The following is a 27301-nucleotide window of genomic DNA, read 5'->3' as shown; positions in this document are numbered from 1 at the left end:
GATAGCTAGCCGGGGTTCAAGGCTCACTAGAGCCCGTCGTTTTCAAACCCACCGCTGTCTTTCGCGGTGGTGGGTATCATGTTTAACCTGAAAGGTGTCATGTTAAACATGATATTTAAGTCACTTAGATAACTTAAAAATGTTATTGTTTGGCTTTTTTCTGTATTTTATTTGTTCCTGAGTAAATCGGTTTGGCTGAGATTAAAGTTATAGTTTTTACACAGCTGAATAAACGTCAAGCAGACAGCTGATTATCAGAAGTGTGAGATGCTCGAGAATATACTCCGGTGTCCTGTTATATTTTAGATAGCAAGGAGCAGACGGCTGAGTTTATTAAACTTCACCAAAACAATCTGCAAATTTCATTAAAATTTAATAAATTATCATCTTGTCTTTATTGTTAGTCAGCACATACCTTAAACACTTAAAGCTGTAAGCTAATGATAGTTATATAAGAGCAGATGCTGCTGGTGCAATAAGCTGTACGTTTTACGTCCAATGGATGATGATCTGATTAGGCGACTAATCGCAAAAATAATAGGTGACTAGTCGACTATCAGAATAATCATTTGTGGCAGCCCTAATTGTAACAAAAAGAACTGACAGTTACACATCCATGGATCTGTTGCTGCTCAGTGTTATTTCTAAAAGTCTCAGAAAATCTACCAGAACTACTGTCTAAAATGTCTAATTAAAATCTTCCACAGGTGTTAAGTTGGTTTGAAATCGGGTGGATTAAGTAACTGTACTTATAGCTGTCCACATTTCATTTTGATTCAAAATCATATTTAGATGGCGACCTGCATGTAACATTTTTAGGGAAGAATAGCAAGTTGTCCTCGTCATCCTCAAGCTCTGCTTCCTTTATGGAAGCTGTGTCAGTAGGATTGAGGAGATCCTCAAACTATTCCTTCAATTGCCCAACTAAATTCTCAGTTGAAGCCAGCAGGACCATTTCCTCACTGTATAAAGCACCATGAGAGCATGGCTTTCCCCTCCTAAGTTGTATAATGGTTCAACAGAATTTTTTGGAGGCCAATCAAATGTTTTGCTCCATGGCCTCACCAAACTTTTCCCACAGCTGAGTTTTTGCTTTTGTCACTGCCAGAGTTTCAGTCCACTTTGCCTTTTGGTACTTGCCAGGTATCTCAGGAAATATACGATCTAACAAAGTCCTATGGGACGTCTTCTTTAATTCAACAGTTCCTTTCACATTTGGTGTCTGCTATCTACTTAGGACAGGGGTCTGCAACCTTTAACACCCAAAGAGCCATTTGGACCGGTTTCCACGCAAAAGAAAACACTGGGAGCCGCAAATACTTTTTGACATCTAAAATGAATATAACACTGTATATTGTTTTTTACCTTTATGCTTTGTGTGAACAACTAAGGTGTGTTGCTTATGAAATCCATTTAGTGCTACAGAGAAAATTAGATTTTATTTATGTAATCAACACATTTTGAACTCTTAAAGAAATATAACAAAAGGAAAGACACCAACATGAACTAAAATGATCCAAAACAAAAACTGTTGTGAGCCGCCACCCTTATATCGCCTTTGGGCTTTTGGAGCCTTGACTTGACTTTTAAAAAATAATTGGAAAAAAGCACTATGATGCTAAAAGATGAAAAATAGATATTTGCAAAATTCTGCCTAAATATGTATTTTACCTGGTTAATGCCTGTTGCGGGGCGTGGTCTGCAGCGCTGCTGCAGGGGAGGCGGACGCACCTGAGTGACACCCGCAATGCCTCGCTGCCTATTTCGCGCTATCTGTGCTGTTGGTGGTATATGTCGGGCTGTGAGCTGAAAAGCTACAGCCGGCTGTATGCGTACAGCAACCGTGTGTGAAAAGTGGTCAATAAAGAGATGCTGAAAAGCATGTTCATGCAAACATCGTCGGGTCTGCCGTGATATGTTTACAATGGGACTTCTGCTCCTGAGCCATGCGCACAGCGTCTGCAGATCGGGGATATACGAAGTCAGTTTACGCAGGACTGTAAGCTGTCATCTGTCAGGCGTGAACAGTGTTTGTCTTTAACATAGTTCACGGTGGAGAACAGCTGCTGACATAATGTGGATCCGAAGATCCATAATTGACCTACCTGGGGTTGAAAGTCTCGATAAATGCACGGCGTTTCGGCGGGTACACCGGCTTCCGCGAGTGTGACTATTATTTTGAGCGATGAAAAAAATAATAGAATATAATTTTATTTTCATATTTCAATATCACAATAATCTTCCAATTTAGAACTACAAGTTAAAAATAACTAACATAAATAAAATACACTTCAGCTAAATACTTCTAATTTATTTTCCCAAACCACGCAGAGCCGCAGTATAAGGACTAAAGAGCCGCAGGTTGCCGACCCCTGACTTAGGAGGTTGCCACGATGACAGGCATCAGCTACCTCGCAGCCACAGCTCTGTACAGAGACCTCAACAATGGAGGTCCATTAAGAGTCAACCAAACTTGCTCATGGTTCTTCCCCAGCTGAAAGCTGTTGTTCCATGTCTCACATTCTAGTTTCAAAAGGCAGAAATCAGACTGTTAGGGCCTTCACCTATAACTGCACCCTGACTTGCATAGCACTGGACCTGCTCTTTGTCACTGTGCATAATTTTTTATGAACAGAATAATTTGGTGGAGCCAAGTGGCAGAAGGTCTTCACTTTGGTGGCCTCAAAATCTTATCACTGCTTTTTGGAGTAGTTTAAGTAACTTGGTGTCTTGTTCATAGGTAAGGGAAGTGTTTGATTGATGAATGGATTGGTACTGCTTCTGCAGTAATGGAGACACTCATTGTGGAAAACTGAGAGCTGAGCATTAAAGCAAAGCTGTCAATTTACCAGTTGGTCTGCATCCCCATCCTCAGCTGTGGTGGCAAGCTTTGGGTAGTGACCAAAAGAATGAGATTGAGGTTATAGACAGCTGAAAGTTTCCTCTTCCTTAAGCCCTTTTTCCGTTGCTACCTACTTGAATTGGCACAAAGCAACTCGAAGCGGCATAACTTGTTTTCCATTACAATCGAGTACCACTTAATGTGCATGGTGTTGTTATAGCAACATGGTTGAACATCCCGTGTCGTCATTTGTATGTGACATGAACAAAGGTGGATGTCAAGGTGATGTTATACCTGCTGCTCGGTCTGTGGCTTTTTGTCAGGCTCAGCACCACGGTGTTGTTTCTGTGTGGGCATTTTCCTTGTTGCCAGGTACCAGGTTCTGTCATCTGATGGAAAACCCTAAAAACCGTGTCGAGCTGTACCGAGCTGACCCGAGTAGGTACTAATGGAAAAGGGCCATTAGAGATGGTGTGAGGAATTCAGTTAATTAAGGTCTCAGAATAGAGATGCTACTCCTCCACATCGAAAGGAACCAGTCATCTGACTAGGGTGCCTCCTTGGTGCCTCTTAGGTAATGTATTCCAGACATGCCCCACGAGAAGACCCCCTGGCTGATTTGGAAACCTCCGGAAGAACTGGAGTAGGCGGCTGGGGTAAGGCAGGTCTGGGCGTCTCTGCTTGGACTGGTGCCCCTGCAACCCAGCTGCAGACGAATTGCAGTGGATGGATGGACTATTTAATCCCCAGAGAGAAATAGTCTCTTTAGCCGCAGCTAACTGGATCTGATTTATTTTGACATGATATGCAAACTCCCAACTCCTTTTCTAGTTAAACTGGAAAAACTATTTCACTGTATTTAAATTTTATATAGAAACAGTTTTATCCAATTGTTTAGCTGTTCTATGAAATAATGTAACTGAGACAGCTGTTGTGGTATTGTACATTTTCACACTCAAGACTAACAATTTATTTTGGGAAATCAATGAATTAAAGTAAATAGTAGCCGTTGCCTTTTTGTTGTTGTTAACTTGACATAAGTTTGACACAATGCAGATTGTTCTAGAAACAGAAACATATGTCCCATTGTTCTCAATTAACTTGTCATATTTACTGTAAGTCTTATTTACATAAACAAGCAACATTCTCACAACTGTGAAGTCCTACCTAAGAACAGAGAAGCCTGTTGGTATAGTCAGAGAAGGATATGAGGGGTAGGATGGAAAAATGTGAGGATGGATGAAAAAGGTGAGAGAAGAGAAATAGAAATAGGAAAAAGAATCAAAGTAGGGGCTGGTGAAGAAGAAGGGGGCGACAGGAGTTGAAAAAGTGAGGCAAAAGAATTAGAATGAATGAGGGAATGAATGATGGAGGAAAGCAGGAGTAAGAACCGAGGAGGGAGGGAAGGAAGGAAACGGGTGAGACTGGGAGGTCCTGGAATTCTGTGTGGAAGGAGGAAAAGTCCGCCAAGGGAGAGATGGATGGGGAAACTGAAGGAAGAGAAAAAACTAGTATACCTAGTCAAGAAATGATGAAGAGGGGGACAGAGTGGGGAGGGGACAAGAGAGGAAGAAAATGAGTTTGTGAGAAAGAGAAGGAACATGACAAGAAAGGACTAAAGGAAGTAAAAGAAAAGGAGAATCATCAAGAAGTTGATAGCAGGTAAATAAATGATAGATGTCTTGATGCATGCTCAATCATCCAGGCAAGCAAATCCTGAAAGGTTGATTCTGCTCATCTGGACGTAGCATTTTTCCCACTGAAAACGTTACGCCCAGATGAACAGAATCAACCTTAAATGGTAGTTGGCATAGAAAATGGGAGAGGAGAGAATGAGATACGTGAATTTCCTTCACTTAAAGGTGAGTGAAGATGCAGGAAAGAGAAGATGAAAAAATAACAGAGCTGGGAACCAGAGACATGAAAGAAATAGCAAATTGTCTGGCAAGGGATGTAACAAAGGAAACAAGGAAAAGGTTGGAAGGAGTTAAGGAGGCAGGAAGCGTGCTAAGGTTCTGAACAATGAGTGGTTGCCTGCTGTGTTTGCTGTGAGAAGGAAACTATCCACTGACCTGCTGTGGGTTTTTTTTCTCAGTTTTCTCCTTTCTCTGTCGTTGTTTCCTTCCAGGCTGACTCACTACTGGACCGCCTGAAAACTGAAGAACTCTGAGAGAACAAGAGAGTGAAGGGAACACTGTAAAAGAGGGAGTGAGAAGAAAGGAAGGAAGGAGGGAGGGAAAGAGGGAGCAAGAAAAGTAAAGACGGTGAGGAACACTAGACGGGAAGAGAGGCAGCAGGAGAAAGTCAGGTTGGGTCAGAAGGGCAAGAGGAGGAAAGAGTAAGTGATAGTGGACAAGAGAAGTATAAATATTCATCTATTAGGCAGTGAGGGGAAGAATTTCAAGTCTGATGAGAATAAGTCAAGCGGTCAGACGGACAGCTGACTGAGCTTCAGACAAACCCACTGTCCTGCTAACCCTCCAACAACTGTCCCTTCACGGTCACCATACTGGGAGAGCTGGGAGAACTGGTCACGAGGAGAAGCCACCATGAGCGACCAGAACGTCGTCAAGGAAGGCTGGGTCCAGAAAAGAGGCAAGTTTTCCTTCTTTTTCTATTAGGAATTCTAAACTCTGGTCTTTAAAAACACATCTGGCAACCTTGTAGCTTTGAGCATTCCAAATAGAGCTGCAATGAATTGAATGGTGGTTTGATAATGGATTCAATTTTCAAGCAAAAACATAGTATTTATTTGTTATGCTTATCCTACATTGCAGTAAATTGAAGAAATAATTGGCAGGTTAATCAATGCTAAATTGTAGACCTAGTGAAGAATTAGACCTGCAGTGTAACCAGAGCCTGATGTGTTATTCCTCTGTTGTGTCCCACAGAGTTACACTGCTGTCCAAAGTTGTCATTCCCATATACACTAAACTCTCGTCCCAAATACCTGTTAGAGCACCAAATGTGGATGAATCTTAAAAATAGAGCTGCAAGGTTTATTAATTTTTTGCAGACAAAGTCATGGTGTGAATGTGTTTGAGTTTTCAGCAAAAAAGTTGTTAGAAACCCACCTGCACAGGAGTTAAACACAATTAATATAATGCTATTCACTGCTGTACTGTCAATGCATGTGCACCTCTGTGCAAGGAGGAAAGATGAAGGAGATGGAGAGACACGTGGGATTGTTTTGAAGGGAAAGCAGTTGGTATGCTCTTAAATTCTAGCAGAAGAGCAGAAAATCATATTGATTACTGTTTATATACAGTGATCAATAGTTTAGCCTACCCTGATTTGTTAACATAAGTGAATGGACATCAGTTGTGCAAGTGAAATACTATTAATTTAATTAGTTTCTTAACATTTGCCTGGTTCAGTAATCTCTTTTCTAGCTTTTTAATTGTTTGTTCATGCTTGTTTAAATACAATTAAGGGAAATAGTCTAATATACATCGGAAAAAGTAATGTTTGAAGTTTATCTTAAAACAAAAAAATCAAAATCATGGTGGATGGACTGAGAGGGAGTCATCTTAGACTCAAGAGGCTCCAAGGCTTGTAATACATTTGTAAAACAGTCATATCCAGTTATTGGCACAAACTTTGCCTTTTCTCTTTTAGTTACACCCGGGATGCTGATGCGTTGCTAATTTTATTAGAGACCAACTGTTTTTTTTAAGTTAGTTGTTATTCTGTTATGACCAATATACGTTTGAAGTGATTCTGAAAAAACTGTCAGTTTCAAAGAACATACATTTCACTACTAAATGTAATTAAATGCCTGTTTATTCGTGCTTTTGTTATATATTATTATATTTTTCTGTTATAATGAACTGTATTTCACTTCAACAAAGTGCAATCTTTGAGCAGTTCTGCAAAACTGGGAAAATGCAATCATTTATGTCATCATAGAATTAGATCATGAGGGCTGTGGGATATGACCAAAATCTCATACCCTATTATGAGATGTTTCTCATCACGATAACGATATATATCACAAAATAGCGCTTTTTCTGTAAATTCTGTGAATCTCGGGCAGTTCGACTTGTGTGAAGTGTTTCCAGCTGGGCATCGTGTACCTGGAGTCGAGTGTTTTGACCGATGCATGAAACTTTTTATTGCATGGGGTGCTGCGGGGAAAAGCCTGTTCTAACGTTTGAGTCTAAGGTTTATTTTGAGCGCCTGACGGCTCTTTTTTGCTTCTCATCTCTCCATTCACATGATTCTTGTGTAGGTGGTAGAAGAGATTTGTCGTGTTTGAGTCCGTGGTGGGGACCGGTTTGAGGCATAATTTGCATAGTACAGTTTTCTGGTCCCTGTCGGACGTTTCATAACCAAACCATGTCCATGCTACAGAGGTAGCCCCTTGTTTAGGAATAAGGTCTTCGATTTGTTTTGACTAGTCTTTCTGTTTGGAGCTACCTGGTTCTGGCTCGTCTTCACTGGCCACGGTGGTGTTCTCTGTGCCCTGATGAAAAAATATTGCCGTAAACTGTGTATTTTGCGACACCACGAAACAAACAATAGCGTATAATTTGAAACTATAGATGTTTTCATTTTGTCGTCCGATATATATCTTCATAGGGGCGATCGTGGCTCAAGAGTTGGGCGTTCGTCTTGTAATCGGAAGCTCGAATCGGTTCGAGCCCCGGCTCCGACAGTCTCGGTCGTTGTGTCCTTGGGCAAGACACTTCACCCGTTGCCTACTGGTGATGGTCAGAGGGCCCTGTGGCGCCAGTGTTCGGCGGCCTCGCCTCTGTCAGTGCGCCCCAGGGTGGCTGTGGCTACAATGTAGCTTGCCATCACCAGTGTGTGAATGTGTGTGTGAATGGGTGGATGACTGTGTATAGTGTAAAGCGCTTTGGGGTCCTTAGGACCAAGTAAAGCGCTATACAAATACAAACCATTTACCATTTACCATTCATATCGCACATATCACACCTGTAGTGAAAAGGACTAGGATGTCTATAAGAAATAGTATTCATTTCCTAACCTGCTTATTTGAATTACTCCACTCAAATGGTATACTCTGCATTCATAAATTATTAGATTAGTTGAGTGTAACTAACTTGTAGTGGTGTTTGGATCTGCAGCCTTGTTGCAAGATAAGGTTCACGTTGTCTGTGCAGAATGAGGCTTTATGCCCTTTTAATCTGACTCAGCCTACCTATGACTAGGACAGTGAACTGACTGTTGTAGAGTGTTTTAGAGCGGCACTGTTTCACTGGGCTTTCATCTGTCTTACTTTTCACATTATTTGTTAAGAACTTTCTTTCACAGAAGCGAGAGGGGAATGGAGGGTGCTGCTGTCTGTGGTGGGTAGCGCAAGGTAGAGGTAGAGTAAGATCTTAGAACCAACAGCAACTGTTGTTGCACTTGAAAAAAGTCCTAATTGTCTTGTTGAGTAGTTGCTCACTTTGCTTCTGGCTGTTTTACTTAGTAAACGTATAAACCAATGATTATTATTATTAATTTATTTTTAAGATCAGTTCACTGCTAAGAGGGCTTAAAAAGACACCGCTTGTGCTTTTCAACACACCGGCTTCAGTCATAATAGATTTGTTTTTATCCAGCTATGTGTGGACATGGCCTGAGCCGCCATGCCAGTTTGAAGCACAGAACCTCCAAACAATGGTTGTTTACCTGCCAGACATTGAGCAGTGAAGGCAAGCTTTGCAGGGCTGCAGCCCAGTCTGAACTGCACTTTGCTGGTGTGTTTTATTTCCCACACTGGTTTTTGTGTTTGTGTAAGTGTGTGTGTGTGTGTTTGTGTTTGCTGAAGGTGGGTTTGTCTGGTATGAGCTCAGGGCTTTTGGCTGGCTGGCAGGCAGGCAGGGGGAAGTTTCTCAGTGGCACTATGAGCATACAGAGGATGACCTAACACTCTGGTTCCTTCCTATCTGGCCCCCACAAGTCCCTGAATTGTTTATTGCGCCTCTGTGTGTTCTTATAATTCAGCCTTAATGTCCGTCTCAGGGACGCTGTCCTCACAAGCTCTCTGTGTTGTTTCAACATCAAAACTCAAGAGTTCACATTAAGTTCAGGAAAGTTTGGACACAGTTTCCACATTACATATTAGTGGGCGTGGGGAACACACATTTTTACATATAGCTGGTTTAAAACGAAGCAGAGGAAGTACAGTTTTGCACTATAGCTAGTTTTCACAGAATGCAAGTAAAATGTTTCACATATCAGTTAAATTTTCTAATCTAATTTGACAGATGTTAAAAGGGATCTGTTATCCTCTCCTTCATTTTTTCATATCTGCTGCTTATAAAGGTAGAAGTTTATATTAAACATTGCTGAAGATAAAAAAAAAAAGACTTTAGTGTCTCTACAATGTATCCCTGTGAGACAAAGACTTGGGCTTCAGGCTGTGTGCGTGTGTTTTTATTTCTTTGCTTGTTTGTTTGTTTGGTTTTATTTGGGGGGGTCTACTTTTGGATTCAGTGATGTCACATTGCTCTGACTGTTGGCACAGAGGTCCCACCAACCTGTTGTTTAAACCTTTAAACCTTTTTGTTAATCAGAAGGAAGGGGGCTTACAGATAGGGTGACCTTAAAACAAGAGAACCTTAAATAGCTTGTTTAAAGAGGATGGACTAAAGAAGTTGTAAATGAGTTGGAAGTAAGGAAGAGGGAGGCCAAGCAAGACCAGCTGAAGCTGCAAGTTGTTTCATGTGATCAGGTATAGATTTAAACTGTAACTTAATGGGAAATCATTCAGGTTGAAAGGTCAAGTAGGGCAGGACCAGATATACACATTTTGAAGAGATTTATATGAGTAATGGCTCAACTGATATAAAAAATGTAGTTCTACTGTTCCACTGTACAAATATCTGGACATACAGCACATTTCTGTTAAGCAGAGATGTGGACTGTTGAGACAAAAAATACATTCAAAAAACTTTCTCCAGCTTTAAAGATGCAGTATGTAAAATCTCACCAATGGCTGTCAGATTGATGACAACAATCTGTTTTCCCTCCCAATTCAAGTGCACAATCCTAGCTATGCTGGCCACTCTAGGACAAAGAGCTGTTCTTGCCACCGTTCATCTGTAATGAATGTAGGCTGTCAGTCTACTGTTTACCTCAGCTGACAATATGCTGCATCACCATGTTTGTTTACTCTGAATGAGGCTGTAAAACGTTCAGATATTAATTCATGATTCAGCGAAGCTCGCGTGTTAACATTAGCTGGCATAATGTTAGCCTATAACTAGCTGTTAATGTTTAGCAAGCTAATTGTCAGCTGCTTAGAGCCAGGAGGGTTCCCCGTTTAATCTGCTGACAATAAGTAATTGCGACAATGTCGAGTTTGTTTTTTCTAATAAATGACCCTCATTAAAATTGCTTACTTTACCCTTAAAGTAGAGCTGCTGTCAGCGGCAGCTGTCTTACTGACAGAGGTATTTGGTGTCTGTCTCATGCCGAAGCCTTTATCCTTCTCATAAGACTGTTTTTTTTTTTTCTGAAGCCTTGTGAGTCATCACATGTCATAGTTTCTTCAGGGTTTGACTTGTTTGATAGACCGTAAAGCGGTTCAGATGTTAATCATTGATATCACAGTGCTAGTATGACTCTCTAATTTATCAAGATATAAATATATATAGGATGTATCCATGGTAAATAGATACAGCTTTACTAGGACTACTACTAAGGACCCCAAAGCGCTTCACACATCCAGTCATCCACCCATTCACACACTGGTGATGGCAGCTACATTGTAGCCACAGCCACCCTGGGGCGCACTGACAGAGGCGAGGCTGCCGGACACTGGCGCCACCGGACCCTCTGACCACCACCAGTAGGCAACGGGTAAAGTGTCTTGCCCAAGGACACAACGACCGAGATTGTTCAAGCCGGGGCTCGAACCGGCAACCTTCCGATTACAAGGCAAACTCCCAACGATCGCCCCATGTACCCAAGTAACATGGATGCAGCGCAGCATAATTACAGCATTTGTTGTAATTATGTCACAAATTGATGACTCAGAATAGCAGGGAAGCAACACATAAATTGTTATATGGCGTTTGGGGGTGAAGCTAAAATGAGAGTAAAACAAAAAATTACACAAAATAACACTAAATAAAACATTACTAGGTTTTAAAGTGATGACTCGTTTGTGACTTTGCAGACCTTTTTAATCCTAATTGAAAGAGTAATCTCTGGATCTTTCTGAACTTGAACAGCATTCCCCAGCAATCATTAGTTTAGTGTGAGGTCTTCATGATTAAAACACCAGTAAATAAAAGTCCAAAGTGGTCTTAGTGGTAATGTGTGGATTAGGAGCTGGCACTGGTACTTAATTCTATTTTACAGAACAGACTTATGAAAGGTTTAAAAAGACGTGATAGTAGCAGGATATGAGCTGTTAGTGCCATTTTTATCTTTTATTCCCAACCTGCAGGAGAGTACATCAAGAATTGGCGACCACGCTACTTTCTGCTGAAGACAGACGGCTCTTTCATCGGCTACAAAGACAAACCACAAGACTCTGACCTGGCCTACCCACTCAACAACTTCTCTGTAGCAAGTAAGCCATGAGTGGATCATCGCACGTTTCAAACACCACTAACTTTGTACGACTCAACACATCTCTCTGTGTGACTGTCAGAATGCCAGCTGATGAAGACGGAGCGGCCAAAGCCAAACACCTTTATCATCCGCTGTCTGCAGTGGACGACAGTCATCGAAAGAACTTTTCATGTTGACACTCCTGATGAGAGGTGAGCTGTCATCTTACAAATTCCTATATTTCACTATTACAGCAGCCTTGGATAATAAAGAAGATCCTTCTATAAAAAAAGAAAGGTATACATCTTAAGGAAAAGGAGAAAAAATATTACAAAAGTTACGTAGATTTTGTTTAAATAACTTTGCCTGATTTATAGTTAAAAATAATGTCCTTTTGATACTTGTTATAGAGCCTCAATACATTCTTTCATATTTTTAACTTCTTAAGTCTCCAGTGAGGCCGGAGCTGAAGTTTAGCTGACCAAAGGCAAGATGTAGGGTGCGCTGCCCTGTCTGTATTCTTCGCAGGGAAATTCATCACAAATCAATCTAAACCTGAGAGGCTTGAATCCAGAACCTTCTTACTATGAGGCCCCTTCTGAAACAAGTATCTCTCTCTTTAAGTCAATTTTCGCCTGATTGGCTTTGATATTAAACACAGATCTACGAAGGCAGATCGGTAAGGCTTCCGTGTTCACAGAAATACCGCTACGGATGAAGTAATCATGTTAGCAATATCCTATCTCACTGACATAAAATGCCAAGAGTAGTAGGAAAGAAATGCAGCGTTTAGAACAGTGTGCATGTATGACAGAGAAAACGGAAATGCATTGCAGCTCTTTTAATGTAAATAATTCATTAGACACTCAACGGTGGAACACATTTTACACTGATTGTGGGCTTCCATTGACTGTGTGTAAATATTATGAAGGAAAAATAAATAATATTTAATAAAAAGATATGAGAGTCATTACCTAATATGAAAGGAGTGGGTCAGATTATGGAAATGGTTGAATTAAATTCTAATTACTTTACACAGCAGGATTCAATCAACACAATGAGAAGACAGTCAGGAAGTGAGTGGGACTGAGATGGAAAGTCAAGTTTTGCAAGTAAACACTAAAAAAATGTACACACAAAGACGTGATACCTGATGTGAAATGATTTGTTACTAACAACATTAAACTAAACACATGAGTGGGGGTGGTTTTATCACAGATTTGGTTGGTTTTGAGGATGGTGGATCGCTGTGAGAGACCCTGAAGAACAGTTTGTTTTGACCAAGTATATCCAAAAGGTTCCTTAAAAAGTTTTAAAAGGCAAGAAACAAAAGTAACAAACATCTTAAGAAAATGTCTTAAACTGAACGCTGAGGACTCGAAACGATGCAAGAAAAAGAAGTCGGAGTTTCGTAATTTTTTTCACATTGCATTTTAAAACAATTGCCCACATTTATAAAGATTGACAGAGTGCCACTTGGATTATTAACATACAGATCAGGATCATCACCAGTGATTCTGTTCTTACTCACCATTGTATCTCATATTTAGGCCCCCAGCAAATTTTTATTTATAAGACTCTGCTGTAAAGATTGCATGCTTACCTTTGATCCTTGATTGAATTTAATCACAGTATTATTATGTAGTTGTTTTTCTCAGGGTTTTTTTTTTTACGTTTTTCTGCAGACAGATTCTTCTTGAAAAAGAAGTGTCAGTCTCCGAGAGATTACCTGTTTGAATTAATAATTTATACTACTACTACTACAAATCTTAAGAACTTGACAAAAAAATGTGCAGCCGGAAGCTGTCGAACTAAAGAAGAATACTTTGCACAATGTGACGTTATGAAAACTTTAACCTTTCCTATACGGAAGGCATATAGTTTAATTTAACCATCTTTTTAAGAAATTTAGAAAATAGACTTTTGACGTTTAATCTATGATGTTGTTTCCACGTATCTCCTACAGGGACGAGTGGGCTGAGGCCATCCAGATGGTAGCAGAGTCACTAGCCAAGCAGGAGGAGGAGGGCATCTTGTGCAGCCCCACCTCCCAGATTGAAAACGTCAACGAGGAGGAGATGGACACCTCCATTAGCCACTACAAACGAAAGGTAGAGACTGCTTTAATTCTCATTTCCAGCTTCATACTTTTATTGCTGGAACTCTCCTAGAGTAGTTTTTCATGAGTTACAGTTCAAAATAATCCTTGTTTATCATATGCTGGGCCTTGAAGCACGCCCACTCTCACCTGAAACAAGCTGTTTTAGCTCGCTTCTTAATCTCTTTAGGCCAGCGTCCCTGCCTCTAAATAACGTAAAATCTGAACAGCAAGATATCTGTGTCTGCTCTCGTTTCTTTAACTAGAAAAAACTGTGTGAAACCGCGTGTTTAAAGCAGTGTGAAACCTGAGCTTTTGGTTCATCTGGATTACTGCTACACACGCTGACCTAATTTCCGGAAACCTGAACATCCACTGTCGTACCGCTACAAATATGACAGAAAATAAGAAGAAGCATAAAAGTCCAACTGTAATAAAGCAGTTGAGGTTAAAACACTGTTTTTGACTTGCAGTATCAAGGACTCACAATCAGTGTTGGTCAAGTTACTTGAAAAAAGTAATCAGTAACTAATTACTGATTACTTCCCCAAAAAAGTAATCCCGTTACTTCACTGATTACTTATTTTCAAAAGTAATTGATTACTTAGTTACTTTTTTAAAACACGATTTACAACCTGAATAGGTGATAAAGCGATAGATCTTTCAGCCCAATTCTACTTTTTCTACATAATCCATCATATAAAATGTAATCAAATGGAAAAGTCTCTTTTTAAAACTTGTTTTATTAGTTTTAATCTTTTAACTTTATGCATCAAGCAAAAATTTAATTAAATGCAACATTCTCTGACTGGAAGAAATTTGTTTAACATTTAAGCCTATTTTCTGCACATTCCAGCACATAAAATATATTGTTTTTGTGTTTACACTCACTCTTTCAAATAGATGCAAGTAAAACACAGCAGAAAATAAATAAAGTCAAAGACTAGCGGTCCTTTTGCTCTATTTTCACCTGTAAAGCAGGAGTAGGGTAGGCGGAGGTTTACCCTGGTGCAGGTGAGCCGCAGCGGTCGGTGGAAGAATCCGCGAGTTTCTCTGAGTTTCTCATTACGTCGTAGCTACTTGGTGCTTGCTTGGAAGTTTAGGGGTTTTTTTCGCTGTAAAAAGTTTTCTTCCCACGCACAACGGACACTAATGTTTTTGTCACTTTTTATGGAATGGGATTACTGCCCATCTCTGCTCACAATACAACGTGTTTGTGGTATATACAGTAAAAATCAGTATTGTTGATCTGACCATTCTTCTATGTCCCAGTTTGTGAACTGACTGGTTTACTTTAAGCATATTGCTTTGAAGATGAAGTGTACTGAAGACTGGAGAAATGCTGATGACAACTTTTTCCTGATATTTCTTCCCACAGACAATGAATGACTTTGACTATTTGAAGCTTCTGGGCAAAGGCACTTTTGGTAAAGTCATTCTGGTGAGGGAGAAGGCGAGCGGCACCTACTACGCCATGAAAATCCTCAAAAAAGAAGTCATCATTGCCAAGGTCCTCTTTTAAATGATCAGCCTTATTTTTTGAATCTACTGTTACATATTTGACGAATCTAATCTGTATCTAATTACAGCATGTCTGCCTTCTAATATTTGGTGTTTTGCATTTGTTAGATGAAGCACATTCATATCAAACATTCTCTCAAATTTTAGATTTCAGCTCAGTATTGGCTTGATCTTTTTAGAGACGAGCTCCTTTTTCCTCCTCACTAATCATTGCTCTTTAATCTTTTTGAACAGGATGAAGTTGCTCACACTCTCACAGAAAGTAGGGTTTTAAAAAATACTCGGCATCCATTCCTAACTGTAAGTATGGTTAGATTGCATGTATCATTGCACCACATACAGGCACTTGAACCAAGCTGTAATTTGCATTTTGTCCAAACAAGCTATGACTACTAGCATCTGTGCAGAGACTCTTAAGAAGTGTTGTGAAGAATAACAGCTGGAAAGATGCACTCGATTCAAAGAGCTTTTGTGTTGCGTTTGAAACAAATGGCGCGTCTGGGTTTAAAATATATTTTAATAATTTTCACAGTCTCTGAAGTATTCATTCCAGACAAAGGATCGGCTGTGCTTTGTAATGGAGTATGTCAACGGAGGAGAGGTAAGAAGTCACTCAGAGACTTTTTAAATAGCACTTTGATGAGAGATGTTTTCGTTTAACATACAAGGATTTTTAAAAGTTATTGAATAATGTTGATTAACATGACGGTATGAGATTCAAAGTGCTTTTAGAGCAAGCAGTCTCTCACTAGATAGTGTTACGTTTCACTGGGAAACATGTTGGACTGGGAAGTCTGAACTTTTGTGGTTCCATTGTGGTAATAGTTTCATCATTTTAAAGCACGAATCAGTTCAGGGTTTATTTAGTTTATTTTATGACCATAAAGTGACAATTATGATATAAAATGATTTTAAGCAACTTTAAGTGTTTATAGATTTTTTTTAAATTCTATCTATATTGAATCTATTAAATGTGTGAGTGACATGGAGACTTGATCTCCTTTATAGATTTGCTTTAAAAAGTTATTTATTACATATTAAAACTGGCTTGTGTATATTTGTACATTTTATATATTTTTTCTTTGTTAATACTGTCCATATGCATATAGTGCTGCAGAACTGTGCCCCCCCACCCCCAGCATGTTTGCACTGAGTAGGAGATCTCATTGTACAACTGTATAGTGACAATAAAGGCATTCTATTCTATTCTATTCTATTCTATTCTATTCTATTAAACTGAACAATGATTCTGCTTTATTTTGGACTAAAACTGTGTAATTCAAAGTTGTTGTGTTTGCTTGCTGAAGCTATTGAGTCATGAATTATCACTTGATAAGAGAAACATATCTAAACTGCATGGATTCATATTGTTTCCCTCTCCGCAGCTATTTTTCCACTTGTCAAGAGAGAGAGTTTTTTCAGAGGACCGCACCCGTTTCTATGGCGCTGAGATCGTCTCTGCTTTAGATTATTTGCATTCTGCCAAGATCGTGTACCGTGATCTGAAGGTAAAGTACACCTGCTCCGTGTGAGATCTGAGAAGTGTCCGTTATTATTGTGAATTTACTGCTTATAAAAGGATACAGTAAAGGTTAATGGGTTTTATTCTTCTCAACTACTCATCAGCTGGAGAACCTCATGTTGGACAAAGATGGCCACATCAAGATCACTGACTTTGGTCTCTGCAAAGAAGGCATCACTGACACTGCCACTATGAAAACCTTCTGTGGAACACCGGAGTACTTGGCTCCTGAGGTCAGCAGTCACACCAGATACACATAAAGACTATTATCTGAATTTTGGGTTTCAGATGTTGACAAACCTTCCATGGCTATAAAAGACGAGAAAGAGAGCATAAGATTAAAAAAACAAAAAACAAATTTATCCGGTTTGTCCTCTGTAACAAATTCAGGAAGGAAACTGTTTTTCGGATCCTCTGTTTGTCTGTGTGTCACCACCCAGCAACTACCAGGTCCAATGTGGAAGTGCCCTAGGAGGCAGTTCCTCTGATGAAGGGTTTTCTTTCCAGTGGGTAACTGATCTCACTTCTTTTAATGTGGTTCTCAGTGGAGAACTAGAAAGTTGTTTGCTTCATAAAGAGGATATGAAAGAGGTTATCACATAGTTAAAGGTTGAAAAAAGAGTTTTTGTGAAGTTCTCAGTTGAGCTGATCATAATGATAGCGGCCTCTTGGCTTTTAATATAAACAGTCACAGAGGAGAACCTTTTATGTAGGGCTTCTTCTGAATGAAATACAAATGGGGCTAGTGGGAACAATACAGTAAAAAGGGTTTTTGTGTAAATCCTCAGGTGCTAGAGGACAATGATTATGGACGTGCAGTGGACTGGTGGGGTTTGGGCGTGGTGACATATGAGATGATGTGCGGACGCCTGCCCTTCTACAACCAGGACCACGAGAAGCTGTTTGAGCTCATCCTCATGGAAGAGATAAAATTCCCACGAACCCTGTCAGCTGACGCCAAGTCACTCCTGTCAGGGCTGCTCATTAAGGACCCCAACAAACGGTATGCATGCAAATTTAATTGTGATCAGCTTACCTGTGCAGTGAAGTTCTTTTTATTGCTAACTGCCCTGTCCTGTTTAGACAGAGTCCCCTCATTGACACAAAGACTCTCCACGAGTCCTGACTTCACTACTGACTTAGCTACGAATGGAAAACCTGCTGACTGCCTGAGGTTCACTCAGCGGTTTTCTGTCACTGATAGCACGCTTAAAATGTACAGGTGCAACAGGCCTTTCTGTCAGGTCTTTTCAAATGGATAAGAAAACTAAGAAAACTACATTTTAACCAACATTTCTTTTAAACTGTATGAAAGATGTGCTTAATGTGGCAGGCAGGCAAATGCAGCATGCAAGTTGCACTTCAACCAGGTGCATTTTGCTGCTAGCAGCATTTCAAAGCTTCAGCTTTACTTTTCTAAACATACCTCATGTCATTGTGGCTAGATAAATTAATCTTTATCTTCTCTGACCATAAAACCTTTCTCCAGAAGGCATTTGGCTTGTACGGGTGAAAATCAGCACGGTGGCACGGTGGTTAGCACTGTTGCCGGACAAGAAGAAGGTCCTGAGTTCAATTCCACCATCAGGTCTTTCTGTGTGGAGTTTGCATGTTCTCCCCGTGTTTGCGTGGGTTCCCTCCGGGTACTCCGGCTTCCTCCCACCGTCCAAAGACATGCAGCTTGTGGGGATAGGTTAATTGGATAATCCAAATTGTCACTAGGTGTGAATGAAAGTGAGTGCGAATGGTTGTCTGTCCCTCTGTGTGTTGGCCCTGCGACAGACTGGCGACCTGTCCAGGGTGTACCCCGCCTCTCGCCCTATGACAGCTGGGATAGGCTCCAGCGCCCCCCGCGACCCTGAAAAGGAGAAGCGGAAGTGAATGGATGGATGGATGAAAATCAGCAAATTATAGTTTTGTTTGAAGCTGTCAATTTTGGAGCAGGTGCTTCTTTGTTGGTCAGTACCTTCTCTGTCCCTGGCAGTGTAAAACGTATTATTATTGTGTGCTCCAGCAGTTTCCAGTTAATGGCAGACTTGAGCCTCTGTGCTTCCTCAACATCCTAACTTTAACTAATTTCATCTTGAGGTGGAATTTGGGTCTCCTGCCAGACTTTGGCAAAGTGGTTACATATCCAGATAACATGTTCTTACATACAATTGCTTAAATTAATAATCTTGCACACACTTGATGAGAGCACAAACTCTCTTTATGTTCATGGGTGCCCAGCTCAAATGTTCTCAGGCAAAACCAGCTGGTGGCTGCGTTCAAGTTTCCACTCTTATCATCCCTGAAGCATTTTCTGTGTCTAACGAAGACGCCAGTGAAAAGAGGCTACTGCAGCTTCACTGAGCGAACTTGTTCACCCCATCAAGTTATTTTGGGATCAGTAGCAGGTGGATATTCTGGTTCCATTGATGGAGACTTTGTGAGAGCGCTATTTGATGTATGACTTTGACGCCATCTCCTTCTTATTCTGTGTGTTGGTTGACAGGTTGGGCGGCGGACCGGATGACGCTAAGGAGATCATGCGGCACAGTTTCTTTGGCACAATCGACTGGCAGGACGTCTACGACAAGAAGGTGAGAGCAGGATTTAGCTGCTAGACGTCATCGTCGCTTCAATCGAAATCGATTCAAACAGTGTTTCTGAGGTATTCTGGTATCAGGGTTACCGTATTTTTCAAAAGAAGTCTGGCTGACGTGTAAAATCCAAAATGGAACGAAAAGGACAAAACATTACCTCATTGTTATTTCATTTGAACACTATAACACAGTCAGACAAGTACCACCAGATTGTTTTATACATATTTGTATGTTGTTTTTTTCTCAACTTGAGCTTCCATAATAACATGTCCACCCAGGCCTCCCATGTGCGTATTGGAGACACAGACAACAATATGGTTTGAAGTTTTAAACTGATTATTTCCCCCAGTTCTTCTGTGTTCACATTTGGACCAGGAAACTGTATTCCCCTGAAATTTGCCTTTTTTGTATGTCTAATGAAGAAACATAACACACATGTAGTCTGGTGATAATTTCTTTGTATTAGTGTATGTTAGACTATCTAAAAGTTTAGAACTCACCAAAATAATTTTAATAAAGTAAAAAGAAAAAAAGGCTCTAAATGTTTGATTTGTTTGATGGCCAAAATAACATCTCTGATGGACAGAGTCTCCCACCACATGCATGTAGATGTTGCTGAACTGCAGAGCTCCTTCAGTGACAGACTGCTGCATCCTCGATGCATGAAGGAGCGTTTCCGCAGGTCCTTCCTCCCTGCAGCTGTCAGACTGTACAATCTGAACTGCTCCCAACAAACATAGATGTTTACATCAATGCTGTAACTGTAATAAGTTAGTTAATTAACCAATTCGCACTACAACCTGGTTTGCCTCTTACCTGTAATTATTTTTATTTAATTTAATAACTGTACAGTACTCTCTGTTTATAGTAACCATTGTCCTTAATGTAAATATGTAAGAAAAATTGTTTCTGTTCCGTGTCCTGTGTACTGTTTGTTTGTATATTTGTCTTTTTGGCTGCTGTTACAACCAAATTTCCCCCTTGTGGGACAATTAAAGGATTATTCTATTCTATTCTATTCGATTATTCTATTTGAGTTCTGTTTAAGGTGAACAAAAATATCTAACCCTAACTGTAAAAAATGCATGACCTAATTAGTAAAGGTGAATTTTAAGCCTAATCTTAAAAGTACAGAGGGTGTCTGTAGTCTGAGGGTAAAATGCTTTATTAAAATCTGTGTTATATTAGCACGACTGATAAAAGAAAAAGTAATTTGACAAAAAGAAGTGTTCCTTCAGTTGAAACAACAGCATATGTGAAGCTGTTTGAAGACTGAACACCACCACTCTCTGCTTTCTGTCCGTCCCAGTTGGTACCACCCTTCCAGCCTCAGGTCACCTCTGAGACAGACACGCGCTACTTCGATGAAGAGTTCACAGCACAGACCATCACCATCACTCCACCGGAGAAATGTAAGTGCACATTCACTGCAATTTATTGCATCGTATTAACTGACTGAGACGACACTGCCAGCAGCTATTGTGAGTTTAGCGTGTTTGCACGGCACTGGCTCTAAACACAAACTGCAAATGAAAACAGTATTAGTATTGGACACACTGAATATTTGAGGAGAGTCAGGACAACTGCCGTTAAAGTTTGTAAGGACAACCTTACTGTCCATAATTGGAACATTCTTATGTTTTCCTGTTTGTGTTTTTACAGACGATGAGGACGGGATGGATGCAGCAGACAACGAGCGAAGGCCTCATTTCCCACAGTTCTCCTACTCGGCCAGCGGCCGAGAGTGAGCTCCAGCCCAGCCAGGCAGTATCGTCCCCATTTGTGGCCATTTTGAGGAAAACGCGTAGCCATTTTAGGAAAAAAAAAACAAAACAAAAAAAAACACCAGTCTCCCCTCTTTTTCTTCTTCTCTGCCTCCTTGCAGAGGGGGAGAAGTCTTTTTAGGGACTTTAAAAGAGGTTTTTGCACAGTGGGATAGACTCCAGCCGGTCTCCCCACACTAAAAAATAAGTCTCCTACATTTTCAGCGCTATTTACTGCAGAAGGCAATGTTTTTGTTATTTTTTTTTTCTTTCTGTCAGTATTAAGTTGTCGACCCAGGTTGCGTTAATATTTTTGTTTGTTTGTTGTTTCTGCCCATTTTTTTGTTCTTCTTTTAACTTTTTTGCACTTGGTTTGGAAGAGCCGTTTTAGGGAACAAAAAACCAAAAATGTTGCCTTATGTGTGCAGATGTTTTGCATCATACCTACAGGGTGGTGTTTTTGTTGTTTTTGGGGATTGGGATTTTTCATCAGGGGAGAGGGTGGGTGGGTTCTGGGATGTGAAAGGTCATAAATAGTTGAGAAGAAGTGCATGGCTCATGGTTCACTCATTAAAATAAAAAAAGAAAAAGAAAAGAAAAAAAAAACTCTTCCTCGTACATTTGCCATGGCAGCGCACATTTCCCAAATCCATGGTGATGAAAATCACAGTGAGCCTACAGATTACAAAAAACAAACAGAAAAGAGAAGTTGAAAGATGAGAATGGGTGAATCTATATCATTCCTTTCATTCGTCGCAGTAACTTCCCTCTTCTTTTATTTTATTTTTGCGCTTTTTTGAAGTTACTTTGAAACAAGAAACACTAAACTGCCAGAAACTGCACAGTTCACTCAGGCGCCACAGAGCACAACCGCATTCAAACTCAGCTTAACCGCTCCAGCTTTCCACAGCCGGCAGGGGAACGAGGCCTTTCTCTGCAGCATCGCCGCTTCTTCTCCTCCTCCTCATCATCCACCTCTCCTCTTTTTTTTCCTTCTTCTTCATTGTAGCTGTAGGACTAGAATGGAATGGATGTTTACACAGGGAAACATGGCTTCATGTATGTATGTACAGTTTGCGACTGAATGGGGGTCAAGAATATGCTGTCATAGCACACAGAAACACACACACACTTACTCTCAGATGTAGTAAACCGCAGTGTTATCTATAATGATCATAGTGAAGTCGGCAGTTTGCTCCAAACTGAGATTTGATGGTCTTTTCTTCTGTTTTTGCAAAACATGGGGACACGAGAACGCTCCACAACTTGCAGAAGCCCCAAGCCTCAGGTCACGTCTACATGCCAAGCAGTTTGCTTGCTGCGCGTTGCTTTGTAGTTGGTTCCGATGCCTGTTCCTGCTTCTGGTTGCTTATTTAACCCTCTATTGCTACAGTCACACTAGTGAAAACAGTGGTTGGAGTCCAAAGCATGAACAGAATCACTGCAACTGTGTCACCTGCCACCTTCAAAGCACTTTTGGTGCATCAAGACTTTGACAATAAGATTGGAGTCAAGCAGTCAGTCTGCTGTATCCGCTCAGTTTGCAATTTAATGGGGTCAGATTTGTACTTGGATACAATGTTTTTGCAAAAATTAACTGTGTTAAAGAAACAGATTTGAATAAGAAGTTCGGTTGCCTTGGGATGGCAATTTTACTTTAAAAATGACATCAGCAGCTTTGCGCATGCAACACAACCAGTTGCCAACCAGCTGAGACAAGTGTCCTGTTGCACAGAGACAGAAGAGTGGCTCCCTTTGGCAACATGTTGTCAGTCTATCTCTAATTATCCAGCGGTTATGTGCAAGCCTTTGAAATCTGCGTGATTTCAGTCACTGAGTCAGACCACAGTTGTCTGACAGATTGCCTCCCACCAGGCGACCTTTGGTACTGCCTTGCGATCTAAAGAGGTCACTGCAGTTACTTGCAGTTAGTTACCAAATACAAAAGTATACACTGGACAACCACTTTTTATTTTTTGTTATTTTCCTTTTTGAATTTCAATTCGATTTTATTTATATAGCTCCAAATCACAACAGCAGTCGCGTCAAGGCGCTTTATAAGGTATGATTCAATGCAGAGAGGTCTATTAACACACAGTGAGTGAGAAAGGTGTCTGGAAAGGAAAAACTCAATGCATCAAGTCACAAGAAAGTTTTTGACCGTTCAGACTGAGCTTCGTGTAGTTCCGTCCCCATCATGTGTTACTTTGGTCACTGAACTGATTCCTGCTGGCCTCTGCTTTTATGGAGGCCCCTCCAATAGCCTCCAAATAGTGAGTCCTTAACACAAGTAACCTAGCTGTTATATCCAGAAACCAAAATTGACAATCTGGTATCGCCTGTTCCAATGTGTGTTCTGACATGTAGCTGAAAAAGTGTTTTGTTCATTGGAAACAGTAAGACGTGTGGATATTTTATTGTTTCTTAGCTCAGCTGCTGTTGAAAGTGATCAGAAAGCTGCCAAACTCATTCAGACAGTAAGTTCGACAAAAAAATTATATGGATAAGAAGATAGTAGTGCGTCCTTCTCTGATGTGCTGTGCAGCTACAACTAAAGGCAGTAGTTGGGCAACTACAGCTTAAAGTGATGAATTTATTACAGCATTGGATAGTCCGAGTATGGCCTGGTCCCCTACAGGTGGATGTTGCGATGGTTACGAGTAGCTTGCCAGAGTCAGTGTGGGGATTTTTGCGGCTTAAACCCACCAGCAGACGGTGTGTTTGGAGTGTAGTGAAAGTGAGGGGGCATGTTGGTGTTACTGACACTGCAGCTGGAGTTTGCTCGTCCGGACTAGCTCGCAGGCTCGGCTCCCACACTGGCAGTATTAGCATATGTTTAGTGAGTTCTGCCCAGAAGTGGCCTGACTGACGCATCACACTTCCTACGAGAAGTGGAACTGACCGTGGAGAATTGGGGAAAGCGATCCAATCATCCCAAATACCGTCAGCTAAACTGTCCTTGTGAAGCAGCCTTTTCACCCGTGAGCACACATCAGATCTGATTTGCTGGAGAATTCTGCCGACTTGAAAGTATTTTGTACATTTACAGATGTTTGGAAAGATTAAGAAGAAGAACTGAGGATTGGTACGTCTTTGTGTGTTAAAGTAACGACGCAGGTAGAGAAGTACGACCGAGACATATCGAGTAGTGAGTAAAAAGTGAAGGGAAAGGGTTTTGCAGCTGTGCAAAACCTAAAAAGAAGATTGCTGTAAAGATTTTTTTTTTTTTTTAAAGAAAAAAAAGAGAAACATTGTTTTCAGTTTAAGAGGAGAAATATTGACTCATAAACAGATACAAAGACTGTTTTTACATGACAAATCTTAGTGAAGAAAATGTAATTTATCACACAGATGCTAAGCAGAAGTGAGGCTTCCAGCTCCAGACGCAGGGGTCCTGACCCAATTAATCTTGTCAGTATTATGAGAGAAATGTATTTACACACAGACAAATATTTAAATTGAAGTAAGAGTATCAATAATTTACTGATCATGTCAGATCACAAGAAAACTGAGCCGTGAGACACTCGTGTATGAAGACTGTGAGGACTGCGAGAAAAAAGTGGCCCCAAACTTCTTGATGTAAATATGCAATGCCTTTTTTTTGTTCTTTTTGTCTTCACTTATGAGGCATAAACATTTGTTTTCTGTGTGACTGTATGTTAAGCTTGCTGATGAGAATAGTGACCGAAAAATCCAAACCACCCGCGAACGATTCAAAAACTGCTTTGAAGAAAAAAAACGTTTAAAAGGAAAAAAAATAAACACGTGTCAATGAATGGACCCTTCCACTGTTTTTTGTTTGGGTTTTGTTTGTTTTTTTTTCAGTTTTGCGTTTGTTTGGTTTTTTTGTGATTCATGAGGATGTTTCCATGGAGACGAACCCCAACCCGCCTTTCTTATGTCACCATGGTCCCTGAAAACGATCGACTCCAGAAATGCGAGGACATCTGTAACATGGAGTCTGCACTGTACTTCTGTTCCCTTCACCTTCTTAAAAAACTATAAGAGGAGCCTTGGAGGACTGTCATTTATTTGTTTGTTTGTTTTTTTTTCCTGTGTGTGTGCGTGTGTGTGTGCGGTGCTGGTTTCATCAGGTTTCTTCAGTCCCAATTCCTTCTCCTTCCCTCCTTTTTACACCATAGTGTTTGTTTTATTAATGTTTGTCATTCTAGACAGTGTTACCTTGTATGTTGTTAAAAAGGCACCTCTTGAAAGTCGCTGAAGAATGATGGATGCATAACTGATTTTTTTTTTTTTTGTTCGTTTTTTCGATCATTTGCTTGTTTGTTTTCTTACCAAAACATTAGGGCAAGAACCCAGTAGTGGACTTGCATTGCCGTGGTAGTATTTATTTTGAATTAAATTAAAAGAAATACATTTCAGGGTTTCTGCTGTTGTGACTCTTTATTTCAGGTGATTTCAGACCTTTTTCTTTATTGTTTAGATGAGATCCTGCCTTTTATGAAGAAAGAGATCTGAGAAAACTAATGAGTTCAACTTTTTTTACAGATACACTTGGATTGGATTAATATAGCGAAAAAATATTTTGGTTCTTTAACATGGAAGACAAAATAGTTTTTAAAAAAGCCAAATATTACATTTCTAATATCAAACTATCTGCTGTACAAAACCTTAATAATAAATCTCATATCTCATAAATTGAATCTGCCCAGGAGCTTCTTGATGTAAAACAAAATAACTTTTTTTTTGCAAAAACATCACTTGCAGTAAAGTTGAGTAGATAATCTGTGGCTTCAGGTTTTTTGTCTGTGAATTACTTAAAAGAGCTAAAATATGCTGCTCCAGAAATGATGGACTCACTAAAATGAACTACGGACTCTTGATGAGTGGAATATTCTAGCTGAAGGTCTCGACTGACACATACTGGGTAATTTGCCAACAACAAATCTACTTAACAGTCACTGGAAACCAAAATCATCAAGTCTTTAAAATCAAAGTCAGTTTTTCATGTGTACCTTAACCTCCCTGGCGGAGTTGATAATAGAATAGAATAGAATTCAACTTTATTGTCATTGCACATGTCACAGGTACAGGGCAACAAAATGCAGTTTGCATCCATCCAGAAGTGTTTTAGCCATGATATAGATATATTACAATATATATTAGCAACAATATAGATATGTAAGTATATTACAGAAATGGGTCTATTATGGTATGTTATAATGTACACGGTATGAAATATGTTATGAATATGCTATAACTATAAGTATGTACAGGCTATGAACAGGATATAAATATGAAAAACTATACAGAAATATGAGATATATGTTTATACAGAAATGGGAACAATGCAAGTTGTAAACAGTTATATAATTAAAAATTATCGTATGTACAGAATGATTATTTACACAGAATTATACAGTAGTGCAGTTAAGATAAGTGAGATATGTGGATAATTTCTACAGAGGCTATAAAGTGCTAGTGGTTGTGAGTGGTGGTTCAGTCCATGTTATTATTGTGTGTTTGAGGGTACAGTTGTCCATTGTGTGTGTAGGTGGTTGTGGGTGTGTGTATGTCCAGTCCATGTGTTAACATGGGTCAGATGTCAGGAGGCAGAGTTCAGGAGTCTGACAGCTGTGGGGAAGAAGCTGTTCCGGTACCTGGTGGTCTTAGTCCGGAGGCTCCTGTAGCGCCTCCCAGAGGGCAGGAGGGTGAAGAGTCCATGTGATGGGTGACTGGGGTCTTTGATGATTTTCCCCACCCTTTTCAGACACCGCTTCCTGTAGATGTCCTTTATGGCAGGAAGTGGTGCTTTCACAACCCTCTGCAACGCCTTCCGGTCCAAGGCAGAGCAGGTCCCGTACCAGACTGTTATACAGTTGGTCAGGATGCTTTCGATGGTGCAGCGATAGAAGTTCACCAGGATGTCTGAGGACAGGTGGTTCTTCCTCAGAGTCCTCAAGAAGAAGAGGCGCTGGTGAGCCTTCTTGACCAGCTTGGAGCAGTTGGTCGTCCAGATGAGATCCTCGGAGATGTGGACTCCCAGGAACTTGAAGCTGCTCACACGCTCCACAGCCGTCCCCTTAATGTGGATGGGTGGATGTGGGTCAGCATTCCTCCTGTAGTCCACGATGAGCTCCTTGGTCTTCTCGGTGTTGAGCAGCAGGTTGTTTGTGTCGCACCACTCAGCCAGACGATCAACCTCCTCCCTGTAGGCGGCCTCATCGTTGTCACGGATGAGGCCAATCACCGTGGTGTCATCTGCAAACTTAATGATGGTGTTGGAACCACCGGCAGGTCTGCAGTCATGTGTGAAGAGGGAGTAGAGGAAAGGGCTCATCACACAGCCTTGTGGTACACCAGTGTTCATTGTGATTGTAGATGAGCAGCGGTTATCCAGCCGGACATGTTGGGGGCGGTTGGTCAGGAAGTCCAGTAACCATTTGCACACGAGGGAACTGATGCCCAGGTCTGTCAGTTTCCTGATGAGTTGTG

At 40.5% G+C, this 27301-nt stretch overlaps 1 protein-coding gene across 1 annotated transcript in view; it reads left to right on the top strand.

The window, feature by feature from the left end:
- Window positions 1–25230, top strand: part of akt3b (AKT serine/threonine kinase 3b) — a 28871-nt gene extending 3641 nt beyond the window's left edge. Inside the window, exons 2-14 of the mRNA XM_087841441.1 lie at window positions 4971–5437; window positions 11250–11375; window positions 11457–11568; window positions 13323–13467; window positions 14833–14964; window positions 15210–15275; window positions 15508–15576; window positions 16361–16483; window positions 16602–16730; window positions 17286–17500; window positions 18992–19079; window positions 20392–20494; window positions 20745–25230. Of these exons, the coding sequence (XP_087697567.1) occupies window positions 5392–5437; window positions 11250–11375; window positions 11457–11568; window positions 13323–13467; window positions 14833–14964; window positions 15210–15275; window positions 15508–15576; window positions 16361–16483; window positions 16602–16730; window positions 17286–17500; window positions 18992–19079; window positions 20392–20494; window positions 20745–20830 (1440 nt within the window). The 5' untranslated portion in view covers window positions 4971–5391 and the 3' untranslated portion in view covers window positions 20831–25230. The remainder of the gene's footprint in view (window positions 1–4970; window positions 5438–11249; window positions 11376–11456; window positions 11569–13322; window positions 13468–14832; window positions 14965–15209; window positions 15276–15507; window positions 15577–16360; window positions 16484–16601; window positions 16731–17285; window positions 17501–18991; window positions 19080–20391; window positions 20495–20744) is intronic.
- Window positions 25231–27301: the final 2071 nt, after the last annotated feature.

Source organism: Neolamprologus brichardi, chromosome 6, assembly GCF_056152115.1.
Source record: "Neolamprologus brichardi isolate AB-2024 chromosome 6, ASM5615211v1, whole genome shotgun sequence".
NCBI lineage: Eukaryota > Metazoa > Chordata > Actinopteri > Cichliformes > Cichlidae > Neolamprologus > Neolamprologus brichardi.
Note: the sequence above shows the minus strand (reverse complement) of the source record. Positions and strands in the feature narration are given on the sequence as shown.